The 25,717-nt window shown below is 41.1% G+C and overlaps 1 protein-coding gene across 1 annotated transcript in view; it reads left to right on the forward strand.

The window, feature by feature from the left end:
• Positions 1–25,717, forward strand: part of SLC13A1 (solute carrier family 13 member 1) — a 311,708-nt gene that overhangs the window by 248,936 nt on the left and 37,055 nt on the right. The window contains exons 12-14 of the mRNA XM_069229886.1: positions 4,614–4,711; positions 7,738–7,847; positions 13,086–13,247. Of these exons, the coding sequence (XP_069085987.1) occupies positions 4,614–4,711; positions 7,738–7,847; positions 13,086–13,247 (370 nt within the window). The remainder of the gene's footprint in view (positions 1–4,613; positions 4,712–7,737; positions 7,848–13,085; positions 13,248–25,717) is intronic.

Raw genomic sequence — 25,717 nt, forward strand, 5'->3', positions numbered from 1 at the left:
CCAAAGGAAGAAAGATAAACTTGAGTACATTTTCTTAAATGATTTAAGTGGAATATTTAAAGGGATATTGGATATAGTGAAAAGAATAATGAGGACTAGCATAATTTTAATAGTAACCAAATGACTCCAAATAGCAGCTCGAGGAGATGAATACAGAAGAAAGATGATGTTAATGATTTTAGGACCAAAGCCAAACCAGTGAAGAGTATGAATAAGAATAACCAGTTTAACCGATCAAAAGTCTTTTCCCGCATCTAAGGCGATGGCTGCTAAGGGTTCAGGGAGGTCAGTAGATTTTGAAATGATATCAAAGAACAGACAAGTATTATCTGAGCGGTATCTACCCAACACAAATCCCAATTGTTCCTTTCCTAAGAGATGCAGAAGAAAGGAATCCAATCTGGAAGCTAATGCTTTAAAAAAATATATAATCTATATTAACCAAAGAAATGGGTCTGTAATTTTTACAGTAGTGCAAGTCTTTTCTATCTTTTGGTATAAGGCAAATGAGTGTGTCAAGAAGGGATCCAGATGAAGCAGAAGAGTCAGATAAAAAACAAATCAAGGTAAGTAACTTGGCAGAAAAAGCTTAGAGAAATGAATCTAAAAGTCTGCTGTAAAATAATCAGGTCCTGGAGCCCTATCCTTTTTAAGGGATAGTAAAGCGAAATATAATTTTGCAAAAGAAATATCTTTTTCTAGAGATTTTACTTGAGAGAAATCTATTTTTTCAATAGAGGATAAATATTGTAGAATACTAAGCTCTGATAGTTTATGCTCAGGTGCATATAAGTTAGTGTAAAAATTACAAAATAGGACCAGAATATCTAAATGTTTGAAATGCATGTGGTCAACCTCATCAATAATTGATTCAATTAGTAATTTATTATGTTTCATTTTAAGGAAATTAGCCAGATTTGTTTTGACCACGGTGAAATTTGGCACTAGATTTAAGGAGATATGATGAGGTCGAATTTGTAGATATTTTATTAAAATGAAGCTTGACTTGGATAAGTAGTTGTAAAAAGTATTGAGTGCAAGTGGAATAATATGTCTGTTCCAGACTGCTGATTTCGGCAATTAGTCGTGTAGAGCAGTGGTTCCCAACCTTTTGATTTATATGGACCCCCATTTTAACATTTATAGAACCCAGGGACCCCCCACTGAATCATAATTGGAATTCGGGGACCCACGCCTGAGTCATTACTGGAAGTTGGGGACCTAATTTGTCAATATTTGTTAATATTTTTTAATTTTCTAAGCAGTCGCGGACCCCCTGAGAAGGCTTTGCGGACCCCCGGGGGTCCCTGGACCACAGGTTGGGAACCACTGGTGTAGAGTAAGCTAGAGATTGTTACCTTTTGTTTGAAACAAATTGAATGATAAAGTCAAGAGCAGTAGCTTTAAAAGCATCCCAAATGGTGTGAAAAAAATGTTACAGAAGAGATTAAAATGAAAATATTCATGAAAAAGGAACTAAAAGAAGAAGTAAAAGTCGTATCCAATAATAAGAAATTATTAAATCTCCACCTCGTAGGAGAAGCATGTTTCGGTAAAAGGTCTAATTGGATCAAGACTGGAGTGGATCAGAAATAAGAATGGTACCAATGTTTTCTGAATCTATAAAATTATAATCCTTCCTAACTAGAGCAATGATTTGTTTTGCAGACAGGTTCCTTTGTTTCCAGGGCCATATTTAATGGGAGAAGCAGATGCTCACAGGCTTATATCCTAAGAGGGATTGAGCAGTTACTTGGTGAACCCATGGAAAGGGCTGCACCAACCTTGCTACAGTCAGTTCACTGTGCCTGGGCAGGTCTCTGGAACAATGTGGATTACAGACGAGGAATTAGATAAGGGTAAAACACCTATGGGGTCTTACAGGTATAAGCTGCAGTTAGACCACCTAGGACAAGGGAGCTAGATTAGTCTTAAGACAGTTATCGGCCATGCTGCTCACTATGCAAAATGCACTCACAGAGCACAAGTATTCATATCACACATTATACCTAAACAGTTCTGTTGTTTGTGGCTTATATCGGCGAGCCTAGAACCGCTAGCAACATCATTCTACAACTCAGAGTTCCAAAGATATTGTGCTTGGAAGGTCTGTCTGCCCACTAACTCTATTACCAGGGTTAAATTGTTTCTACTGGGTGCCAGCAAGTTTAGTGGCCACCCCCAGTGGCAAGTAAGCCCCCACCATTGGATAACAATGAACTTGTCCAGAAGATATAGTAATACAGATCCCACAAGGCTGGGACTTCCGTTGAATGACAACCCTGAGGCACCAATCTTTTTTCAGTTAGTTACCGGTTGCAGCTCTCACCATTAAATGGAGCAATAGGAAACCCATTTACTGTAGACGTCGTATTCCTTAGTTACATTAGTGCAGTTGATTGTCTAAGAAGCAGCCGATAGCCGCGGGATTACTCAAGCCTAGAACTTTTATTTGTTAATATATATCTATTGACTTAGCAGAGATATTCATCTCCTGTGGATTTAGCCGAATATAAATCCAAACTATTTACAGGTAACAGACAATAGAAAACAAAACATAAAATAATGCATCTTGTAATGGAAGAACGAAGGGGGTAGGTGAACTCCTGAAAGCGTCAAACTGTACATTAGTTCCATTGTTGTAATAATCTGACTGAGTTTACCACCAGTAAAACAGAGAAAAGGGAGTTAAAAGCACCAAATGATTGCAATAAATGCCAAATTTAGCATCACTTTTTATGAGATTTCCAATACATACTGTGGTGTCAACTGCATGTGATTTTAGAGTGAGAATCACATGCAGAATAGAAGAATTAAGAACACTGTGTTTGTGTTCCAGCACTGTTGTAAATTAAAGATTCCAGGTCAGATACTGTCTGAGCTTTGATAGATGAGGTGTAAAATAATAAACCTCTTCAGTACGTCTTTACCTTATGGTGTTTATGATTTATTAAGACATTACACATGCTTATAGAATTTCTAAGCACTAGAAAGACTTTTCGGTTTGCACCTCGTCCTTAGAATGTGCTAGGACTTTGTTTTATTTTAGTATCATTCTACATTTTGCTGCTGTGAATTAAGATCTATATATTTTCAAATGCAATAGCATTAAAAGCACAATGCCATGTATTGAGGTTTGTTACTATATGTCATACTGCACCTGGGTTAAAACTTCAGGACATCCTGAAGTGAGCAGTGGTTTGTAGACTATTTCACCCGGCAAAGAGTTAGAAAGAAATAGCAATAGTTGGTATTCAATGACCAGAGCAAAACTGCCAAAGGTCTCGGGTGCCAGTGGCAAACAACTCATTCTCACCAAAGAGCTGCCCGGCAAAAGGACTGATGTCAACCTTAACAGTGCCCTTATTGATCACAGAAGGAAGAAACACCGAGGTCCATCAGATCTCTAACCTGTGGCTTACTTATGGCTCACAGATACTTGAAGCATGGATGTCAGCTCACCAAAATGCCAGAGGTAGTGGAAGTGACATCACATAACCTTTGACCTTCACTTTCACATACACACATATTCACAGATACACACTCTCTTACGTGAACACACTTACCTGCAAACAAGCACAAAACATACATTTAAAAGCGTTTTTTCCATACCTCAGCTGCCAGGGAACGTCCCATTTCAGCTAATTGTACCCCATGTTTATTACAGTAATAGTGAAAAATGTAATTTTATTCACTATTAGTGCAATACAAATTTGGTAGAAAACAAGCCAAATAGTGCTCCAGTGGACATCCATAAGGGCGAGCTATGGAGGAACTGTCACTCTGTTTCAGGCACTGATCTTGCCCCCGTGAGGCTAGGGATCACAAAGGTAGTGCCAACGATCACAAGGGGCAAGCAGGGGTCACCGCTGTGGACCCTGGCGACCCCTAAGTGATGCCCATGATTTGAAGCCATTAAATAACTAAGCTATGTTCTGGTGCAGAATGCTCACTCTGTGAGATTTCAGAGTTCACCGCACCTTGGAATGTATTACATAGTAGCTCAGAGGAGTTGTTTAGTCCTCATGGTCAGGGGGTGGATGACGCACATGTTCCTCACACCGCTAGCATACAACCATTCATTAGCACAACCTCTCTTTGTGGACACCAGCTCTAGTATTAACTCAAAGAAAAGGCGGAAAGGGTGGAGACCAAGAGAGGAGAATGTCCTCTTCAGGAACACTAGAATAGGGCTTTGACAGAAGTTAGGCTGTCTTTACATGGGGTGGGTTTTTGGAGAGGATGTGTAGCAAGAAAATCTATGTTGGCAATGTCAAGTGTATGTATGGTCTGTATTTGTTCAATATTGGGAGCTCTCTGGTAGAGCCTCTGTACTCATCGCACAAATGGACACACTGATATTGTGGGACTTTTTGGGAGAAACCAATCTCCTAAAGAAGATGTTAGTAGGCTTATCAAACTATACAATGTGGTCATAAGGAGAAAACACCACGTTAAGTGTTCCATTAAATGGAGCTATGGTGTATGACAGTAAAAGTGTGAAGAATGTCTGCACATATTTTTTCCTGCTATCGTTTTCTTTTTGTGGTAATTTGCCTGTGAAGAAAGGATTCCTAGTAATCATTTACTAACCAGTCCCCATCTTTCTCCAGTTACATGGGCTATGCTACTGACTCAACGGCCGCCTTGCTTCTGGGACTCCTCTTCTTTATCATCCCTTCATCAAAGACTAATGGCTTCAGAGGAAAAGGTTGGGTACTTTATTCTACTGATTAATGGTCCTGTTAAATGTAACAATACTTTCTTAATAAACAAATCAACCTCAAAGGCTGTCTGTTGTCAACCATTGCTTTGACACCATTATCTCTTACACACTTCCAGGACCAGGATATGCATTTCTACTAGTAGAGTGTACTGAGGACTCACATACTCCTTTTTAATATTCACGATCCCGTGAGAGTCCTACAAGATTGTACAAGTTAGTTAAAAACAATACAGGCACAGATATATATATATAAAGATATATATATATATATATATGTATATATATATATATATATATATTACCTACTGGCAGGTGCCAGTAGGTAGTTATAGTTAGGCTTGCTTTTCCATAGACAAGAGCGTATTTTGGTTTGCTAATAACTAGGGCCCTGTTTGAAGAATCTTTACGCATGTTTTCCAAAAAAGTTCATCCACCTCAGCGCCTTCCTGGAAAGTTTTGCGGTGATCCCTCAAGCAAGGACCGAGAAAAAAGGGGGGTCCTAAAATGTAAACCCCGCACATTTTTCATAGACTTCTTTAGAACAGGTTGTAGCAAAAACTGCTGACCGTAATTACACCAAATTTGGCGGGAAGATAGATCTTGGTGATTTGGAATATATCAGTTCAGTAGTTTTTGGGAGATTAAGGGTAAAAAATATTTCCATATTTCGGCAGTTGGGCTCGCAAGAATCTCGCTAGCCTCCAGCGAGAGTGCAGATTCAAAAATAGAGCCCTGTGATTGGTCGAAAGGCCCATTTTCCCCGTGAGCCTTTGTGCTCTTGTGGGGGTGAGAGGCTCTTAGGAGTCCCGCAAGAGCAAGCTCTCTCATTGACTCGCTGTTGGAATGTTAGAAACGAAATGGTGGCTATTACTGTTCACTGTGAAAAACTGGAGGTTTTGTGGAAATTAAGTAAAAAAGCTATATAAGGGGAAAGCAGAATGGCATGCTGTCCTCCTAGATTAATAGAGGAGGTGTCTAAGGGATAACTACTGTGAAGATTATAAATGTATATTGTTTTTAGCTAACTATTACATTATCGACTCTCACTGGACCGTGAAAAGTGAAAAGGAGTATGTGAGTTCTCAATACACCCTTCTAGTAAAAATGTGTATTGTGGTCCTGGATATTGAGAGGAAGTGTGTAATAGATAAGTACTGTGACCATTAGAAGGTTAATTCTTTCTTTTAAAAAAAGTTACGATCTCACAAGACTCTTGCAGGATCTTAAAATTTTTAAAAATAGAAGGTATAGAAAATCTACCTCAAGAGAAAGGTTTCAGTACAGAGGCATGTGTATTTGCACAGTCTAATACTCACACAATATGACACCCAGTTATTATGCATTAAATATAGTTTGAATGTTTGAGATCAGGAGATTCTCATGAGAGGTGGACAAATATATGAGTGAGAGGAGGTGTTTGAGTGCACCCGCTCTCACAAGAGTCCTGCTGTTGTCAGTATTCATCAACAAAATGCCCTGGGACACCCACCAACAAATTAAAAAATGGCTGGCTCCTGCAAGGGGAAACTGATGGGGCTGTGAGGGCCTTGGGTTTCCCCCCCATGGCACCTAATGCCCTCTGCAATGTGGATGCTGCATGTGGGCAGTGTGGCACCCACCAAAAAGTTTAAAAAGGGCTGCTCTTGCAAGGGTAGCCAGCTGAGGCCACGGTGCCCTGGGGCTCCCTATGTGACCCACAGCTAAAAATTGAGTTGTGGGTGCCCCAGGTGATAAAAATATGCAGGAGCCTACCGGCACACACAATGTGCTGTAGCCACTATAAACATGCAGTCAACTTTCCCATTGAAATTATTTTTGTCTTGAACCCACTTGATATCCCAGAATGAGCAATTGCCAACAGGCCTGGAGCTCAGTTCACTATTGTGAACAGGGTACTAGGCAGCAGTCCATTGTCCTGGGCCTTCTTCTTCCTCATTTTGTGAAGGTGAACGAGGCCTAGTACAGCTGGCTGAAGGCCCTGTGTGAAATTGTGAACAGATCACTGAGAGAGCTGTCACATGTCCTTGACTGAGTGACAAGGAGGGCCAGGGCTGCGGACATCTTACCTGAAATCCTATTTTTTACTGTAAAGAGTGCGTGGTTGAGGCTATTGGCTACTGTGGGCCTGCTTTATGCTAATATTCTGAGGGTGAAAGATAACTGGTACTGTTGACTGCTATTCTGGTGCCCTGCTTAAACAGTGCCAGACAGCTGTCATCTGTCCTAGGCATCCTTGGAATGCAAAATGTTGTTAAGGGTGGAGGACGAGGGGAGTTGACAGCAATTTTAACAGGGGGCAACATCCCTCCTCTACACTTAGCCAAGGTGGGGGTCAGCAATAGTAACCCTTCTGGTCCACAGGCAAGGCAAAGAAGATTACCCCTCTAAGAATCCCTGTGAGGTCACTTGCAGCCCAAAGAGACATCCTTCTATATTGAGAAGCGACCCTGTGACAAGGCATGCCACCCAAAATGGATGTCCCTCACCCTTTTATGCCACGCTTTGGCTTCTTTTATTGACAGCCTCTTGGGAGCATATCTGTCCATTGTTTTGGGGCTGTTCTCTGCGTCGCTGAGGGACAATGACATTCAAACGATAACTTAATTTTATAACAAATAACAGGAAGAACATTTTGCTCCCGGCTTTCAACACAATAAGAAGCGATTCAGCCATGTAAAGTCACGGAAATCCAATGGATAAATTGAAACTTGTTTTCTGAGCCCTCTTTCAACGTGCCTTAAGCGCACTACCATCAGTGCCTTTCACTGAGAGAGTCAGTTTATGATTAAGGGGATGTCAAAACAAATATTACAGACAGGAATAGTTTTTTTTCATATGGTTTGCTTTTGACAGTAAGAGTGTTCATGTTTGAGTTATGACTGGCAGCCAGTGTTGTGAAAGCTGTTCTACCTCTGTACTTTCCATCAGTGGGTGAGTCCTATTTTTAGTACGTTCATTTTTTCACAGTGCTCTGTTTTTTTAATATGATCATTGCTTTAATGTAATTCTAGGCTCTTTCGACTATGAGCCGCTGATAACGTGGAAAGAGTTCCAGACCTGCATGCCGTGGGAGATCGCTATTCTGGTTGGTGGAGGCTTCGCCCTGGCTGAAGGATGTGAGGTAGTGTACTTAGCTTATCTGCCGTCTGCTCCCTCCTGCAAGCTCTGGCAGCCTTTCAGTCAGCAGTGGATCTGCAGCATGAACCACTGACCGCCGAACTGTCCACTCAGAAACAACATGTTTAGCTCAGGGCAGCACGTGTCTACCTGACGGCCAGGTGTCTTACCATCAGAGCCAACATTTAGGTGGAGACCAAACGGAGTGATTTAAAAGATAAACTTACGAAGTCTGGTTCTGGTTCAATATCGGGAATATTGCACGGTGTATTGCCCATATCAGGTTTAGGGCACAGCAATTCTTATATCCCTTTTTGAGAGGCTCCTAATAGATGACTTATTATATTTCACCACATAACCTAGGTGATTAAGCTCCCTTGCGCATCTTTAAATAGAAAATTAAAAGTAAATTTAACTTCTACCACAGGCTATAAAAATTCATGATCACAAAAGCCTATATAGGCTCTCAAAACTTATCTGGGGCATAATAATACACACTGGCATATTTATCAGCCAAAACAATATCTTCACCCATATCCCGGTTTTTCGCCTCTGGAGCAGATCATCTTTCTGCTGCAAAGAACACTTTTCTCAAATCTTCCATTCATTATTACATTTTAACCGACCGTTTTGAAGCAGAAAAGTTCATTTTTTACACGAGGAAAGTAATGCTCTTCCTTCGAATTTTTTACACCTTGTCTCGAAAGCACATCACCCTCTGGCTCTGGAAGAGTGCAGTGCTTCTCGTCAGGCTGTCGGATGTCTCATTTCCATTGAGTTGTTTCCTTCCTTTTAGTCAGCAGGCTTTATAAAGTCATTAGAAGCTTCTTTAGGTGCTAAATTAGTTTCCACAGAGTTAAAACAAAGTTTCGGTTCTGCTTCTTGCCAGTTCTGTACCCGCTGGGATCTTTCTACCATACCAACATAAACTTGTTCCCTAGACATACTTGTGAATGCTCCTGAAATTGGGATTCATTAACACTCTTAATGTTGCTGCAGCACAAATTACTGGAACTTCCAACAGCCACCACAATTGAACAATAAGATAAGTATTGCATATTTTATGTACAGGCACTTGCTAAAATACCAACATTCAAATTTTGAAAATTTATTTTACAAAATGGCTGATGCATTCTAGTTACAAAAATATGTCAAATAACTCTTGGAAACCATTTTATGCTGCAAAAACACCCAAGCTAAAATGGCCTCAGTTTCCTCACAAGATCTCAGGCTACCAACACCATCCTATGCAAAAACCATACAAATGGCAAAACACTCACTGTTGCTGGGCTACCACTTCGCAACATGCAGAATGTCCTTGAAGGTGCACGCTGCCAACTGCCACCAAGGGATGCAACCTTGAGAACCAAAGTATGTTCACCCAATGCATTAGGCTTCTCCTGTGAAAGCTACTACGCATTGGCAGCACATAGATTCTCCACACAATTTGTTTAGCATGAACACTGCCTCTAAAAAATGGTTCATGCAAAACAAATGGTAACTCTATTTAATATTATTATAACACCAAAACCTAGCTAAGGACAAGGTAGCAACTGAAACTCAAAAGCTTAACATACCTACCAAACTCTTTTTGCAGATGCTACAAAACTTTACCAAAAATGTCTCTTAATACACAGTGTAAATTCCAGAAATCCATGAACTCTATACTTAGCCATATTCCTGTTTGCAGGGATCCAAGAAGATTTAGTCAATGAAGATGTCTGCCTTCACGATGAAAACACAACTGACGAGAAAGTGTTGCAAGCATATAATCAGTCTTTTCTGGGTCTTCATTGTACTTTGCTGCCCTGCACCCATACATATAAACATTGACGCCTATGCTGTGAGGACAAACACTTCATCAAGGAGACAATAAAAAAAAGGGGGGGTATGTAGCACCTAAGCTTAGTCCCCAGAGTTCACCAGATTAGTGAGCACCAACCTGTTGTGTTGAATTGGGCCTGACGCGACATCCCCTTCAATCATTCCATAAGGGCAGAAGAGGCAACAGCAGGATTTAATGGAGATCCGATGGGCTCACAGATGCTAGTTAAATATTTTGCCTGATCTCTAGCAGAATATCGGAACCAACAATATTGAGGTACACAAATATTGAGTCAAAAATATCAGTTACAAAAATATTGTTTCCCTATAATGGTAAGTACAAAAATATTTTGAAAAATCGTTTCACACTAATATCAATACAAAATATCGTTTTTTAATATATATAGTTAAAACAGTCAATATTAAATATTTTAATATAACATTATTATAATGTAAATCAAATAATTTTGAATAATATTTAAAACTAGATGTAAAGATATACTTATATAAGCACATATATAGTTGTGTACATTTTTATATACATATATAATGTAAAATTATTATAAAAATATATATTTTAATTCATATTACATTTCTGTGAAATGTACTGCTATAAAATGCATATATATATATATATATATATATACATACATATATATATACATCATATATACACACACAGATATATATATATATACATACATATATACACATCATATATACACACACAGATATATATATATATATATGAAACGCAATATATTTTAACAAATCAAATGCAAACCATTAAGCAAATTGCCAAATCAATTAAAATAAAAAATAAAATCCCCCCAAAATACTAAATATATTAGAAAAATTGAAAAAAAACTCTATATAACAAAATAATACAAAACTAAACAAACAAATAATAAAAATATATAATTAAATATACTTTGGACTTCTGAGAGGTAAGATTTACTTTCCCACTTCAGTATCTGCTACAGTAGGGAGAGAGTTGCACCTCAGAGGGGTGAAATTTCCTATTCCCACTCCAATCTGTGCAACAGTAGGGAAAGTGTTGGACTTCGGAGAGATAAAATTTACTATTCCCACTCCAGTCTGTGCAACTGTAGGGAAAGCGTTGGACTTCGGAGGAGTTACATTAACTATTCCCACTCTGCTCTGTGCAACAGTAGGGAAAACACTGGACTTCAGAAGGTTAAGACTTATTATTCCCACTCCAGTCTGTTGAAAGTAGAGAAAGTGTTGGACTATGGAGGGATTAAATTTACTATTCTCATTCCATTCTATGCAATAGTAGGGACATCGTTAGACTTCAGAAGGGTTAAATTTACTGTTCCCACTCCAGACTATGGAACAGTAGGGAAAGCGTTAGACTTCGGAGGGGAAAAATTACTAGTCCCACTCCAGTCTGTGCAACAGTACATTTACTATTCCCGCTCTAGACTGTGCAACAGTAGGGAAAGTGTTTCACTTCAAACACAAAACATATTTGAAAAATCCCATAAATTGAAAACAAATATGCAACTCTTAAAATAAACATTATTCATTAACCAAACAAAAAGTGTTTGCATATATGAACATCTAAATAGAATTAACTAATGTACATATTTATTTCACAATTAAATAATTCATTATCAATTTAAAGGAAAATGATATATATTTACTATTTATTTACCTTCCCACATTATACCACCACGAACATAGCAGCCCACACATGAAAAATAACTTAAACAAATAAGTATAACAGAAATAACATAATTAATAAAAATTGTAATTATTTCTTAATAAATTAATAATTCATTGTTAATTAACTATTACTTAATGTACTTCCCAGCCTATACCTCTACAAGCCCTGCAGCCCGCACCTAATATATAAATTTAAAATACAGTTATAACACAATTTACAAAAGTAATGATCAATTAAATATTTAATAAAAAATAATAATTAATTGTTAAATAATTGTTCCTTAATTTACATTCCACCCTATTTCCCTACAAACCCAGCAGTCCGCACCTGACAAATAACTGAAAAAAAATATTTATTACACATTTTACATAATCAATCAAGTGAATAATCAATGGTATAGTAATAATTAATTGTTAATTATCAATTAACATCCCAGCGCTATACCTCTACAAACCCAGCATTCCACACCTATTATATAACTTTAAAAACATAATTATTACACAACTTACACAATTATTAATCAATTAAATAATTAATAATTATATAATATTGTTAATTAATTATTACTTAATTAACTTCCCACCGTATATCCCTACAAAAGCAGAAGCCCATACCTAAAATATAACTTATCGAATATTATTACACAATTTACATAACTAATAATCAATTAATTAGCAAAACATGTATTATTAATTGTTAACAAATGATTGCTTACTTAACTTCCCACCCCAAACCCAGCAGCCTACACCTAATATATAACTTGAACAATATAATTAATATACAAATTACATAATTATCAAGCAGTTAACTAATTAATAATAAATTAATAGTTAATTGTTAATAATTTATACTTAAATAACTTCCCAGCCCATACCCCTACACACCTAGCAACCTGCTACAAAACTATAAATTACTATAAACAATTAATTTTAAAATTATAAATCACCCAAAAATGTAAGCTTTATTAAAAAATATTATAAACATTTATACAAGCAGTAATAATGCATAAAATTAAATATGAACTAAAAAATATAAAGATAATTAAAAAAATATGATTTACAACTATTTTATTGAAAACAATATTAACAATAATATTTATGAAAAACGATATTATTTAACACATCTATATTCTTGATAATGATATTCCTGCATCTTGATATTTCTGTATCACAATATTATTTTTGGGATATATCTGTGACTCGATATTTCGAAATCAATATTCTGTCTAAATACCATTTTGCCCTACTAATGTTGGGATCAATGTGTGGTATGCAGGTGTTACAGATTTCTCTCAATTATTTGTACACGTGGTCAGCTGGCTTCTGAAAGATCCTGCCACCGGGTTATGGATATTGTCATGTGTTTTACTCAAGGAATGCAGAGCAATAGAGGTTCACTTCTGGCAAATAAAGTGTTATTTATAGCTGTCAGGATGGCTCGGTACCCTAAGCTGGGTAATGGTGACATCTGTTATTTACAACTCTTAAAAACAATACAATTTTGTCATGAAGCGCACCATAAAAACCCCCTTTTTTATTAGTAATGGGAATTCTACGAGTATTAATTTGTAGATGATCGCCAGGAAACAAAACATTTGGCAGGTAAGTTATTTTACTTTTCTCACGGATGGATTGTACTGTTAGAATTTTGAGAAGGTGTTACTTGATATTAAAAAAGACCTGTCCATACAGATATTAGTCTAATCATGAAATGTTTTCTATGGTGCAGAGGTCACACTTATCCGAATGGATTGGAAGTAAATTGTCTCCTCTTGGATCACTTCCAATATGGTTGACCATCCTAATTTCATCCATAATTGTTACTACAATCACCGAAGTTGCCAGCAATCCTGCGACCATCACCATATTTCTACCGATATTAGCTCCATTGGTAAGTGAGCAACTCTAAATTCTTCCATTTTCTGTGACAGTTATTTTTTTAACCTTTTATTGTTCATTTAATTAGACAGAATAGGTATGTACAAGAGAGATAAGCCAAGTACTGGAAACAACAGTGCCATAAACAATCCCCAAAACAATGCTTCGCACCGTAGTAGAACATATGTAATGTATGAGTGCTACAGTTGCTGATCCAAGCTTAGCAGAGTGATGCCAGATTTCCAAGAGGGCTAACTGTCCATGAGCAAGTTACTGCAGACACACAATAGACCCACCACGCAGGAAAAAACAGTAAGAGCATCCAGCCCCACAGCCATCCCAAATCTGGGCCCATCGCTGTGGAGAGCAGCTGCCATCCATCTTGGCCGTTTAGGCGGCCGTGTCTGTTCTATAGCTGGACTGACGAATGGAGACATGTCCATCCGTTTGGAGGAGACATCAGTGTAGGAGATCCTAGATATCTTTCGGTCTGCTGATAGACGTGATCAAGAGATAGTACATATCCAGCTGTTCCTGACTATATGTTAAGTAATGCACTCAGTCAGTCAGCCCCAATAGAGACACCTTTCCCCAGTGGCAAGCCACTCACAGCTTCACCAGTAATAGGGCAATAGACATATTTTTGTGTTCGCCCTGTGTTATAGTTTAATGCATCCCAGTAAGGTAATTTTAGGTGATGATACTACGGACACATCAATCATCTCAGATAGGGCCTTAGATAGCTAGTACCAGTATGCAGCTACAGAGGGGGCAAGTGGCAGCACCAAGCGCTATGTTTGAAGTCAGCCCTTGTGATGCCACAGTGGGCGCAGTCAGAGATCGAGCATAGTCCCCTCGATTATAGCTGGAGTGGGTGTGATAAATACAGTGGAGGAATTTGAAATGTTTAGAGGCTGACGAACATTGGTGGCTAGGATGCCAGTCTGTGCGCAGCAATGATCATTCCTTAGAGGTAATAATATCACCCAAGTCCCTTTTCCAAGCAGCTGGTTTCTGATGTAGTGATGGGGGCTGTGCCTTGTTTGGTAGTATACAAGCGTGTGACCATGTGTCTACAAGAGTCAGTTGTAACAATCAGTGCTTGGCATTCAGAAGGTGATTGTAGGAACTCAGAGTAATGCTCTTTACATTCTACACTAGTTTGCAGATAGAGAAATGAGTCTAAGGTGTTGGTGTAGGCCCTCTCCAGACCAGCTGATACCTGCATGAACTCACCATTGGGGAACAAGTTGCCCACAGACCTCACACCCCACAAGACAAGCCTAGTTAGCATGTTAGAACTAAAGGTGCTGAACAACAGGGGAAATGAGTAAGGTCCTGATGAAGTGAGTACAATCTGTCCCTTCCATATTGTTTACATATACAGTCCCATGCCAGTTGTGTGTGCGCTACAGTATGGATTTTGGTCCACTTGCACAGTGGCATTTGTCCTATAAATGTAGGAAGTGGGTTCGGGAAGCCCACCTCATGTTCAATGGCTAGGAGTGCCATATAGGGAGGAGGGTGTAACCAGTAATATGTGTATTGTGCTTGCACACAGAGATACTAGAGCTTGAAATCAGGTGCGGCCAAACCTTCCTGGTCATAAGGCAGCATAAGGATTTACCATTTGACTCAAGGCTGTTTATAACCCCACGTGAGTTTAATTGTGAGAGATTTAAGTGTGATAAAATTATGTGGTAAGATAGACCAGTATGGTATTAGAAAGGTACAAAAGGTTCGGTAGGATGTCCATTTTCATCAAGGCAATTCAGCCATGTGGGGGCAGGGAGAGCCTGACATACCGGGCTGCTTGGTCCTCTAGTTTGAAGATAGCAGCACCTAATTTTCCTTAATAATATTCTCACAGCTGCGGCTCATCAAGATACCAGGGTATTTCAGGGATGAAATGCACTAAGAAATAGGATAAACGAGCTGTCGCTATGTCATTGCATCTGTGATGGGAAAGATGCAAGACTTGTTCCAGTTTATCAGTATCCCAGACAGGATATGGAAGAGGGTAAATTCTTGTATCACTGGTGTAAGATTCTAGATCCAGGGCATCAAACTAAATGTGCCATTTAATATTGTCTGCATCAAGAGATAGAATTCAATTTTACGGCGCAAATGCAATGCCTCTGTGGCCATGCAGTTGTCTGATAGCACAGGCAAGGAGTTGCGCCTCAAGAGCAAATAGCAACAGTGATGGGGGAACCCCTGTCTTGTGCATGCCCTATATCGAACAGGTCCGATGACCACTTACCGCACCCATGCTCCAGGGTAGTATATAGCAGCTGGATTAGACAGGTAAAGCATGCAAGGAATCCCAAGTGATGAAGTTCCTCGCAGAGGTAACCCCACTCTACAGAATCAAATACTTTCATTGCATCTAGCAGTATAGGTGCTGCCTCCTGCATAGGGTTCATATAATGCAGCAGTGCAAAGAGGATGCAGAGGTTATGTGAAGTAGACCTATCAGATATGAACCTTGCCTGATATGGAAAGACCATATTAGGTAGAAGGAGGAGGAATCAGTTAGCAAATATTTTGGCAAAGATATTTGAGTTGGTGTCTATGAGGGATAGCAGACGATAGGAGTCTGGGTATTGCAGATATTTGCCATATTTTTGCAAGGTAATAAAGATGCCTTTGCCCATATGGAGGCCAGAAATTGCTTCCCAGATTTTGTCAAGCGTGATGCGTTCTTCCAAACAGTGGCAACGGGGCCCTTCCAGCCAGACCCATGTCACCCTGTCAGAATAGGCAGTGGCGAGTAGAGTGTAGATGGGAATAATAGCCTACAATTTCCTGCCATACTACTTCCATATTGTGCCTTGATGACCCATCATCACTCTGCAACTGAACCACTGGTGTGGGTGCTCTGTCCTGTTGCACTATACAGGCAAGAGTGTGACCCAGTCGGTCAACCTCTTCATACGCCGTAGCGGTGGTGAACCGACCTATGTGTTTCACCTCCTTCTCAGCCTCCTCCATAAATTCAGTAAGTTTGCCATGGATGTCTGCTAAAATGGCTGGTGAAGGATCACTGCCATAATGATGCGCCAGGGCTTCTAAGTCCTTCTCTAGAGAATGTAGGCAGTTGTGGATAGCTGTGCGAATGCCATGTTGTTTAGCGACACATACCTCCCAGGATTTAGGGCTTGATTGCTTCCCAGACCAGTCCTAGGGACTTGACAGAGCCTGCATTGAGAGAGAAAAGGGTCAGAATCTCCTCTCGAACCTCCGCAGTGTATGCAGCATCAGTAAACGCCAGGGGGAGGTGCCATGTAAAAGTGAGATAGTGGGAGTCGGGTATTGCGAAGGTATGCAACTCAAGCGAGTGATCCAATTAGGTGCATGGAAGGTTGTCAACATGTGTAACCCAGCCCCTAATGTCTTGAGTACTTGGCCAATAATCAAGCCAAGCCTGTGTGCCATGTGATGTTGAGATGTGTGTGTCCAACTGTACATTCGCATTTGTTTTGTGCCAGACGCCTATCAATCCATGAGTAGTCATAATATCCTGCAGCATTCTAGCAGCCACATTATGTGTGCGAGTGAGTGGGTGTAAACTGTCTAAATTGCGGACTAAGACAAGGTTAAGATCCCTTCCCCAAAGCACCCCCCAGAGGACAGTAAATCACAGCGATCCCATACCAGAAAAATAAGCTCAGTATCGTCAGTATTTGGCCTAAACAAGAGTGGGGGACACTCACCGGGCACATGAAGGGGAATCACAATGAATCTAAGATAATAAACATGACAAATGTACATTGTTTAATAACTTTCAGATAAGACCCCCCAAAAAAGTATAGAATAGCCACAATCAGTAGCTCATATACAACCAGCAGGAATGTATAACTTAGGGCCTCATTACGACCCTGGTGGCAGGCTGTAAGCTGGCTGTAACACCGCCAACAGACTGGCGGTGTTCCGCCAGCTATTATGACCATGGCGCATTAGCCACGGCCATACCGCCGGCCCCTCCAGCATACCCAGGGCAATGGTGCAAGCACTGCTGCCCTGGGGATTATGAGTCCCCAACCGCCAGCCTGTCCACGGCGGTAAACACTGCCATGGAGAGGCTGGCGGTAAGGGTAAGGGTGGACCCGAATTTCGGGCAGTGAAATGCGCGACGGGTGCTGCTGCACCCGCTGCTCATCAACATTGCCACTGGCTCTATTACGAGCCGGCTGCAATGTTGATGTGACTTTTCCGCTGGGACAGCGGACGGATACGCAGTTTCCGTCCGCTGGCCCAGTGGATAAGTCATATTAGGGAGCCAGATGTACCTCCAGCACTGGCGGTATACTGGCGCCCGTAGCTTCAGCGGTCTTTTTAAAAGACCCCTGAAGTTGTAATGACGGCTGTAGTCTCCAACTAGATCTGTTTAATGGTGGTAAGAGATGTAATGCCAGTCCTGCAAGAAGGACATTAGTGAAGCCTAGAGCTAAGAAAGCAAAAGCAGGCAGACAGCAGCACAAATCACAATTCATGAAATTAAATATCGTTCAAGTCTGTCAAATTCGGGACTTGTGCACTGCTAGAAAGGGATAATCTCTTTTTCTTGGCCTTTCCCAAAAAGCATGTTGCTGCCCGCAGGTCTGCAAATACATGTGACATCTTTTGGAATGATCTTGAAGCACATCAGATGTATAATCATCTGGTCTCCTGCACTTTTTGCGTAAAGTGTGGATACATGGACAACCCAGTACCTTTATGGATGAGGGGCTGCCGCTATCTAGCCAGGCACAGCACCATATCACGTTCTCGACTGTTGAATAAGTGGATGATAATATGTTTGGGTGGTGCCTCAGGCTTTGTATATCCGGCTTGGCAGGTGCAGTCGGTTCCTCTGCCCAGGCAGCAGACATTGTTTGGGCTGCTTTCTTTGCATCAAAACTTAACTTGCCCTGTGTGTGCTCAGCTCTACCCATTCTGCACAGTCGACCTGGATGACACCCCAAACGTCACCAGGGTACTCTGTGAGCAGGTCTTAGGATCGCAGTTAAAATAAGTATTTCAAAGACACGTGCACGGCGTACACTCCAAGGGCCGCAACAAGACCTAGGGGATGGAACAAACCATGCAGCAGATGTAAGAATCACCTAGCACACTAGGGTGGAATTTCCAGGAGTGACAGAAGGAGTATAAATCAAGCCCCATCCATTGGGGTAAAGCACATGCTTACAGTCAAGAAGCACCAGTCAAGGGCCAGGAAATGCAAAGAAAACCTTCATAAGCCTATTGTGAATGGAAGAAGGGGGAAGCGGTTGTTGATATCAGGGACTACGGCACCGCCCTCCTCGTATTAAAGCCTCACCAGGTGGCATGAGCAGGCCGCAGTTACTAATGCAAGGAGATATGAGGGACCCCACCCTGCGTGATGCACTGCCACCCCCAGGTACCTGCCCTGGCCCACAAGGTTAGTGTTACATAGGTTTAGTCCTCCACTCAGGGCAGCAACTCTGCCCAGTCCCTACTGATCAACAGCACCATGTCATACCTCCCATAGGCCTCGCCAGGCCCAAAGTATCGAAGCGCAGCCGGCAGGCCCCCTCACCACTTTCCAGGGGGACTTCTCCACCCTGCAATGGAGCTTTGATCTGGGGTCCTCAACAAGGGAGTCTCCACCTCTGTTAGAAATTGGGTCTCATTGGCAGTAGTATGCACCCTGTCCAAGTAGGTCCACAATCCTAGTCAGGGTCAGTCAGTTACACTCCCTAAAATAACCTGCGCTCACCCTCCGGTAGCCTGGCAGAGAGCAGTCAGGCTTAACTTAAGAGGCAATATGTGAAGTATTTGTGCAACACTTAGGCAGTAACACAGGGAAAACACCACAAAAAATACCCCATACCAAGTCAGAGCAATAAATCTTAATTTAATGATCAAGGCAGGACCACAATGACAATAATCAAATAAGAAGAAGTCAAGATATGATTTAAAAATATTAGCAATTGTAATGCTTAGAAACTTAAAGCGCCAACTGGACTATCTGGTCGTGCTACACTGGGGTAAATCCAAAGTTTAGGCAAACCGCGATGGAGAGTGGGTCAGCTAGAAGGACCAACCTTGCCCCGCTAAAACAGTTCCTTTGATGGAGTGCTGTGTAGACTTTGAAGCTCCAATGCAAGGAGCGCAGGAGGTGATGCAAAGATGATGCTTCCGTTTTGATCACATGCAGTCTGTGGATGTGTCGTGGTTGAGCCACGCAGTAGACGATCTCCAAACCGGGATGTGGTGTTGAACCCTTTGTGATGAAGGCAATGCGTTATCATCGAGCTGCGCAGCCCTTGGTGTAAAGGTGATGTGCCGGGGCTGGTGGTAATGCATTGATCCTGAGCCGCGCCTTCTGTGAATCGGAGTTCTCGACCTCAACCACGATGCATTGATGTTGAGGAAGGATGCAGTGATTCCGATCAGTGCAACAGCAATGATTTGTCGATTTTAGCAGAAAGCAGCTGGGGAACCCACTTCCAAGGGCCCAGGACTGGATTGGCACCGCTTGGCAGGGTGCGACTCACAGTTACAGGGTCCAGGAGCTGTAGTAGAATTGGAGTGAAGTCATTGATGTCCCTGAGACTTCAGAACAGGAGGAAAGCCAGGTAGAGATGCAGGTACAGCCCTTCTCACTAACTGGATGGAAAGGAGGGCAGCAGACAGCAGTGCAGGCACAGCAAAGCAGGAGTCCAGCAAAGTCCAGAAGAGTTCCAGCAGAGTGGCAGTCCTTTCAGCACAGCAGTCCTTCCCAGCAGAGTATCCTCTGATCCAGAAGTGTACTGATTTGATAGGTTCAGAAGTCCAGTTCTTATATCCAGTAGTGCCTTTGAAGTGGGGGTGACTTCACATAGGGGATTTGAAGTGCACATAGGTCCTACCTTTCCTTCCCTGGCTCCAGACACACTACAGGGGGTTATGCAGCTCTTTCTGTGGGGACAGGCACATCCCTATTTAGGTGCAAGTGTCAGCTCCTCCCTCCCATCTAGCTCAGGAAGGCCCATCAGCCTGGTGATAGGCCATCAGGATGTAAATGGCACACCCCAGCTCCCTTTGTGTGCAACTGGCTAGAGGGGCTGTACAAAGCCCAGCTGTCTCTCAACCCAGACGTGTATTGGAGGCAGGCAGCAGGCACACAGGGCTTAAGAGCAGAAAAATGGCAACTTTCTAAAAGTGGCATTTTTAAAGTTGTAATCATAAATTCAACTTTGCCATTAAAGAGGATTTATTATTACAAGTCCATAGTTAACAAACAAGATGGTCCTACTCCTTCTCAGTTAGGAATTATACTTAATAAAGGTATTAAGCAATCCACAATACTATTCAAAAAGAGAGGTAGGTCTCACAGTAGTAAAAAACGAATTTGGGAGATTTTCATTACCAGGACATGTAAAACTAAAATGTATGTGTCCTGCCTTTTACTTATAACACACCCTGCCCTTTGGACTACCTAGAGCCTACCTTAGGGGTGTCTTATGTGTAATAAAAGGGGAGTTTAAGAATTGACAAGGGGTTTTGAATGCCAAGTCGACATGGCCATGGAACTTCACACACAGGCTCTGCAGCTGCATGCCTGAAACATGTTTAAAGGCTACTTAAGCAGGTGGCACAATCAGTGCTGCAGGCTCACTAACAGCACTTAAGTTACAGGTCTTGGGCACATATAGTGCACTTTGCTAGAGACTTTATAAGTAAATTCAATATGCCAATTGTGGATATACCACTGTTACCATGTTTTAGGGGAGTGAGTACATGCGCTTTATCACTGGTTAGCAGTGGTAAAGTGCCCAGAGTCCTAGGGTAAAAAAAAACAAGGTCATAAAAAGTGTAGTAGGAAGGTAAAGAGTTTGGGGGTCACCTTGCGGAAAGAGCCATTTCCAAAAGTGTCACTCTAAGAAGCAGGCACCCAAAGACGTCTTAGCACTGAGTAGAAAGGTAAATCATCAAACAATGAAAGTTTTTATGAAAAATGGTAGTACCTATGTGCTCTGTAGATGAATTGCTAAATCAGGGAAGACATTTATGGGACACAAGAGTACACATTTTAAGCCTTCAATTACTCACACAGTGAATCAAATTTTTTTACTTTTGAAGATTGGATACCTACAACGTTGAACAATAATAAGGACCAGGAAATTAATACATTTGTTGGGCCAATTTACAAAAGCAGAAATTGGTAGTGCCACCACCTTCAACCCTATGTTACCATCCTACACCAGTTCAAATTCTTTCTTTCAATCTTAGGATTTACCTAGTACCCAAGGCTATGGTTACCACGTGTCCTGAAGTTGTTGGACCAGTCCATTATTTAGGTCTGTTCCAGAGTTCCAATGCGTATGGCTGATTTAAAAAACGATTAAGGTTTGTGCAGAGATGGTTGGTTGAGCATGCACATTTGAGTTCAATGTCTATTTCTCACATGTGACATCAATGCAGAAATGGATCTCATTAAAAACATAGGTGGTGTGCTATATCAATTGCACTGGTTCAGGGCAGCAGCAGGTCACCTGATCCATTGTCATAAATCCATACTCACCTGTAGGCTGCCCCCATATTATTCGGCCATAAACAAAAGTGAAAGAAGATAAAGAGGAAAGGAAAATACATTGATTATATTTCTCGCCTTAGAAGGATAGGTTTTCTGTTGTCTCAGCCTTGGTGTGCCTGTGGTGCACATCCCTCCAGGTTAGAGGTTTCCAATGGTGCAGCCAACTGAGGCTCGAACTGTCGGGCCCCAGTGGCTTTATGACCAGGCTCAGCTTCCTATATAAGACTCTGCTTGGCAGGATCAACTGCCTATGCAAGACACTGAAGAAAATACTCTCTTCTCTACTTCAATTGTAAGAAAAGTGAGACAGTGGAGAGGCATATGTGGTGGTGCCCTAATGTAATCATATGGATAGCCCCTATCCACTTGTTGGTAGAAAAAAACAGCAATTTTAGGGGTGCAGTGGGCCCCTCAGATCCCTAAGCCCTGGTGCCAATGTACTTGACACACTATTATTTACAATACTTGCAGGTAATTCGTATTACTCTGATTAATCCTTCCTATTGCTTACTAACATAAATTAAAGGTGTATCTCCATGACCCCTACTCTACTACCAAAGCCCCTTTTCATTGAATACTTATTGTTTAGATGAAGATATATAAATAATACCCAAACTTCCCCACTTCCTGTTTTCTTTTGGTCCCCTTCCGGCTCTATTGCAGCATTTAGCTGGGATACAAAGTATGCTAACGGCTCACTGGCCCGTTTTCTTGGTAAAGCATTTATTAAACTAATGTTATTTACCCTAGAGCAGTGGTTCCCAACCTTTTGACTTCTGTGAACCCTCACTTTATCAGTACTGGGACACAGGGACCTCCACTGAGTCATTACTGGAATCTGGGGACCCCCTAATGAGTCACTACTGAAAGCTGGGGACCTAAGCTGTTAATATTATTACATTTTCTAAGCAGTCACAGACCTCCTGAGAAGGCTTCGCGGAACCCCAGGGGTCCCCGGACCACAGGTTAGGAACCACTGCTCTAGAGTATTACTATAAATATGACACTAATCTAAATTGCACTTACCTGTTTATCCTGCTGGCTGGTAACTTCTTAAAAAAAGAAGTAAGCATGTTTATCCTTTAAACTCTATAGATTTACAGTCATATGAAAAGACCTGTCAGTTTGGCACCTGACTTTAAAATGTATTATATAACAGGTGTTTGCAGTGTATGGCCTCTTGGTCCAGTCGCGACTGGGACAATCTGGTGTGATCGATTATGAGCCTAGGTCCTGGGTTAAACACATCTCTTATTTTCTTAACACAGGGCTACAGTGTGTGAGAATGCTCCTAAAATTTGAGGTCAGTGAAGTAAAGATAATAGATCAGAGAGCAATATAAGTGCCAAACTTTCCTCAGTGGGACGTTGTTGCAGTCTAACCAGCCCAACTGGCATTGTCCTACAAACCTTGCACCCAAGGAGCTATATGAAGAGGAAAGATCTATCTATGTGGAAATATTGGGTCAGTGCAGCACCACTTTTCTTGCACCCCTTAGCACCCCACTAATGCCACCATGTGTGCGCTGTATCTAGGATATGGCGCACCATGGTGGTAGTTAAGGAACTGCATGCATTGTGCCACTTTGTAAATTTAATGCAGTGATTTTGGCCTCGGGCCATATTAGCATAAAGAAAAGTTACGCTAATGTGGCTCAAGTAGGCGCTAGGGGCTCTTGAATCTGCCCCAATGCATGGCACAAGAGCAGGAAATAATTCCACGCAGTATTTCACAAATAGCTCACCCATTCTACATTTATTTTCAGTGCATTGGAGTACCCGCAGTCCTGTTGATCTAAGAATTAATAAAGGCTACAAATCGCAAATGCAGAGACAAAACTGAGACTGAACAAGTTAGTCATACACTGAACAGGGAAACAAAGTCAATATTGAATATATAGTATGAAGTGCTCTAAACACTTTCCACTCTCCCACAAAAACATGACAATACAAGCAGGACTGTTCCAGACTGCCTCGTATTCTTCCTACCCCATGTCAAAAACAGGGGACCGATTATGTTAACTTCGCTCTCCCTTTCCTAAAACAGCAAACATATATTTACATTGTATGTCTGTAGAGTACCGGATCAAAAACACAAACACGAGAACGTCTTCTCTGAGGACTGACACTTTGATAAGCACATCTTTAGTGTGAAAGGTTTTTTTGTATCTGATTTTTAGACAAATCATCAGGTGAGTGATCATCACAATCCTGTTTTGTGTGTGGGTGGCGGGTTGGAGGTTGGGTAATGGTTTTATTTAAAACAAACATTTCAGAGACCCAAAACAGCATTCTTTTGTGCCTCTATTGCTGCTGGTGCTCACCATAGCGCCCATGTTTTCAGATTGCTTACGTAAGACGTCCATTTTTTCAGTGTGTTTATGTAGGATGCGTCATAGTTTTATGTCACTCTTACATGACACCTTAGTGCAGTGGTTTTCAAACGTTTTAATGCCGCACCCAAAAAATAATCGCCCCCCCCCAAGAATTGTTTTACTATTATTCTTTCAAGTTGGCAATGTTCAAACAAGTCTAGACTTATTTAAACATTGTATTTAGGTTCTGTTACATTTAAAAACATGCAACATTTGTTTTCTGCTTAAAACAAAGCACTGTTACCCACATTATGCTTATTTTGGCCAGAGCCTGTTGCCACCCCTTGGGATGCCCCTAAGTTTGAAGACCCCTGCCTTAGTGCTAGTCCCAAGAACAGGTACAAACAGGGATGTGCAAAATGTGCGTAATTTGCTTTTGTGTAAATATGCGAAATGAAAGCAAATTGATGCAAATGTATGCCTAATTATGCGAAATGCAATAAATAAATAAATAATTTCGTGTTATACTCTAGCATTCAATGTGTCCTCGCATCAATTTTTGACACAGGAATGCTCTTTTTCAGGAAAACAGTAGTGCAAAAACAAAAGCACCTAATCAATAGGCACTCACATTCTGTTGTTTGAGTATTTCTGTGGTGAATTGTTATGGCGAATGGCACATTTTGGCGTAAACTGTTACCGTGAGTGATGCATAATTTTGCAGCATAGCATAACAGCGTAGTTGCAGGAATTGTGCATAACAAGAGTAATGTAAAACCCCCCAAATTATATGAATTGGGTCTGCATAATTAACATATCACCCAGACATTATTATAAACACTAAGTCGTACTGGAAGGTATTCCTTCCTCAGTGAAATGGAATTTCAGCAGCACGATTTTTCTATTTAGCTTCAGTGTTGTACAATCAAATCTGCAGACTAACACAGTGTGCTTCTGGGGTTAAATCCGTTTCCTAGTCAGGTGGCACGGCTCCGCTACCAGGCAGGGCTGTGTGGCTCGGTTATCACAGTGCAAGGAATTGGGAAAGAAGCGCTGGTTAGGAAGCCTGAGTGGACTACACCAGCTCGTTGTCACCTTCGAAAAGCAACCTCCTTTGGCATCTCCCGCCCAGAGATGCATTACGACCTTTGCTTATTTTCATAATTGAAAAATATTTGTATTCATTTCAATTTAGAGAACACTTTTTACATACCAATTTTTATATGGGATTATATTTTGGTGATTGCTGAGGGGGGCTTCAATGGGGGAAACTGAGAGACAGACCCTGGGCATCAGGGTTTTGCAGTATTTCTTAATATGTTCTTTTCAAACTAAGGCCCCTTTAAAACAATTGGCTGTTCACATAACAAAGCACACGGGTACTCTATGAACCATGGTAAAGGAAGACATGTGATCGGTACTTAATTTGAGCCAGTATTTGCCAGTGCTCGGCGCCAGCATTTAATTCTCAACACTGCCACTAAGGACAGTCCACCACACGGGGCCACTGTTTGTCCAATTTTGAAGTGAGCACGACACCGCTTGTAAGAGTTTGATTTTTAATAGTTGTACTGCTACTGGCATTTCCTGAGCTGGCAGGGACAGTGCAAGCGGAAGTGGCCTC

The sequence above is a fragment of the Pleurodeles waltl genome, chromosome 4_1 (genome assembly GCF_031143425.1).
Source record: "Pleurodeles waltl isolate 20211129_DDA chromosome 4_1, aPleWal1.hap1.20221129, whole genome shotgun sequence".
NCBI lineage: Eukaryota > Metazoa > Chordata > Amphibia > Caudata > Salamandridae > Pleurodeles > Pleurodeles waltl.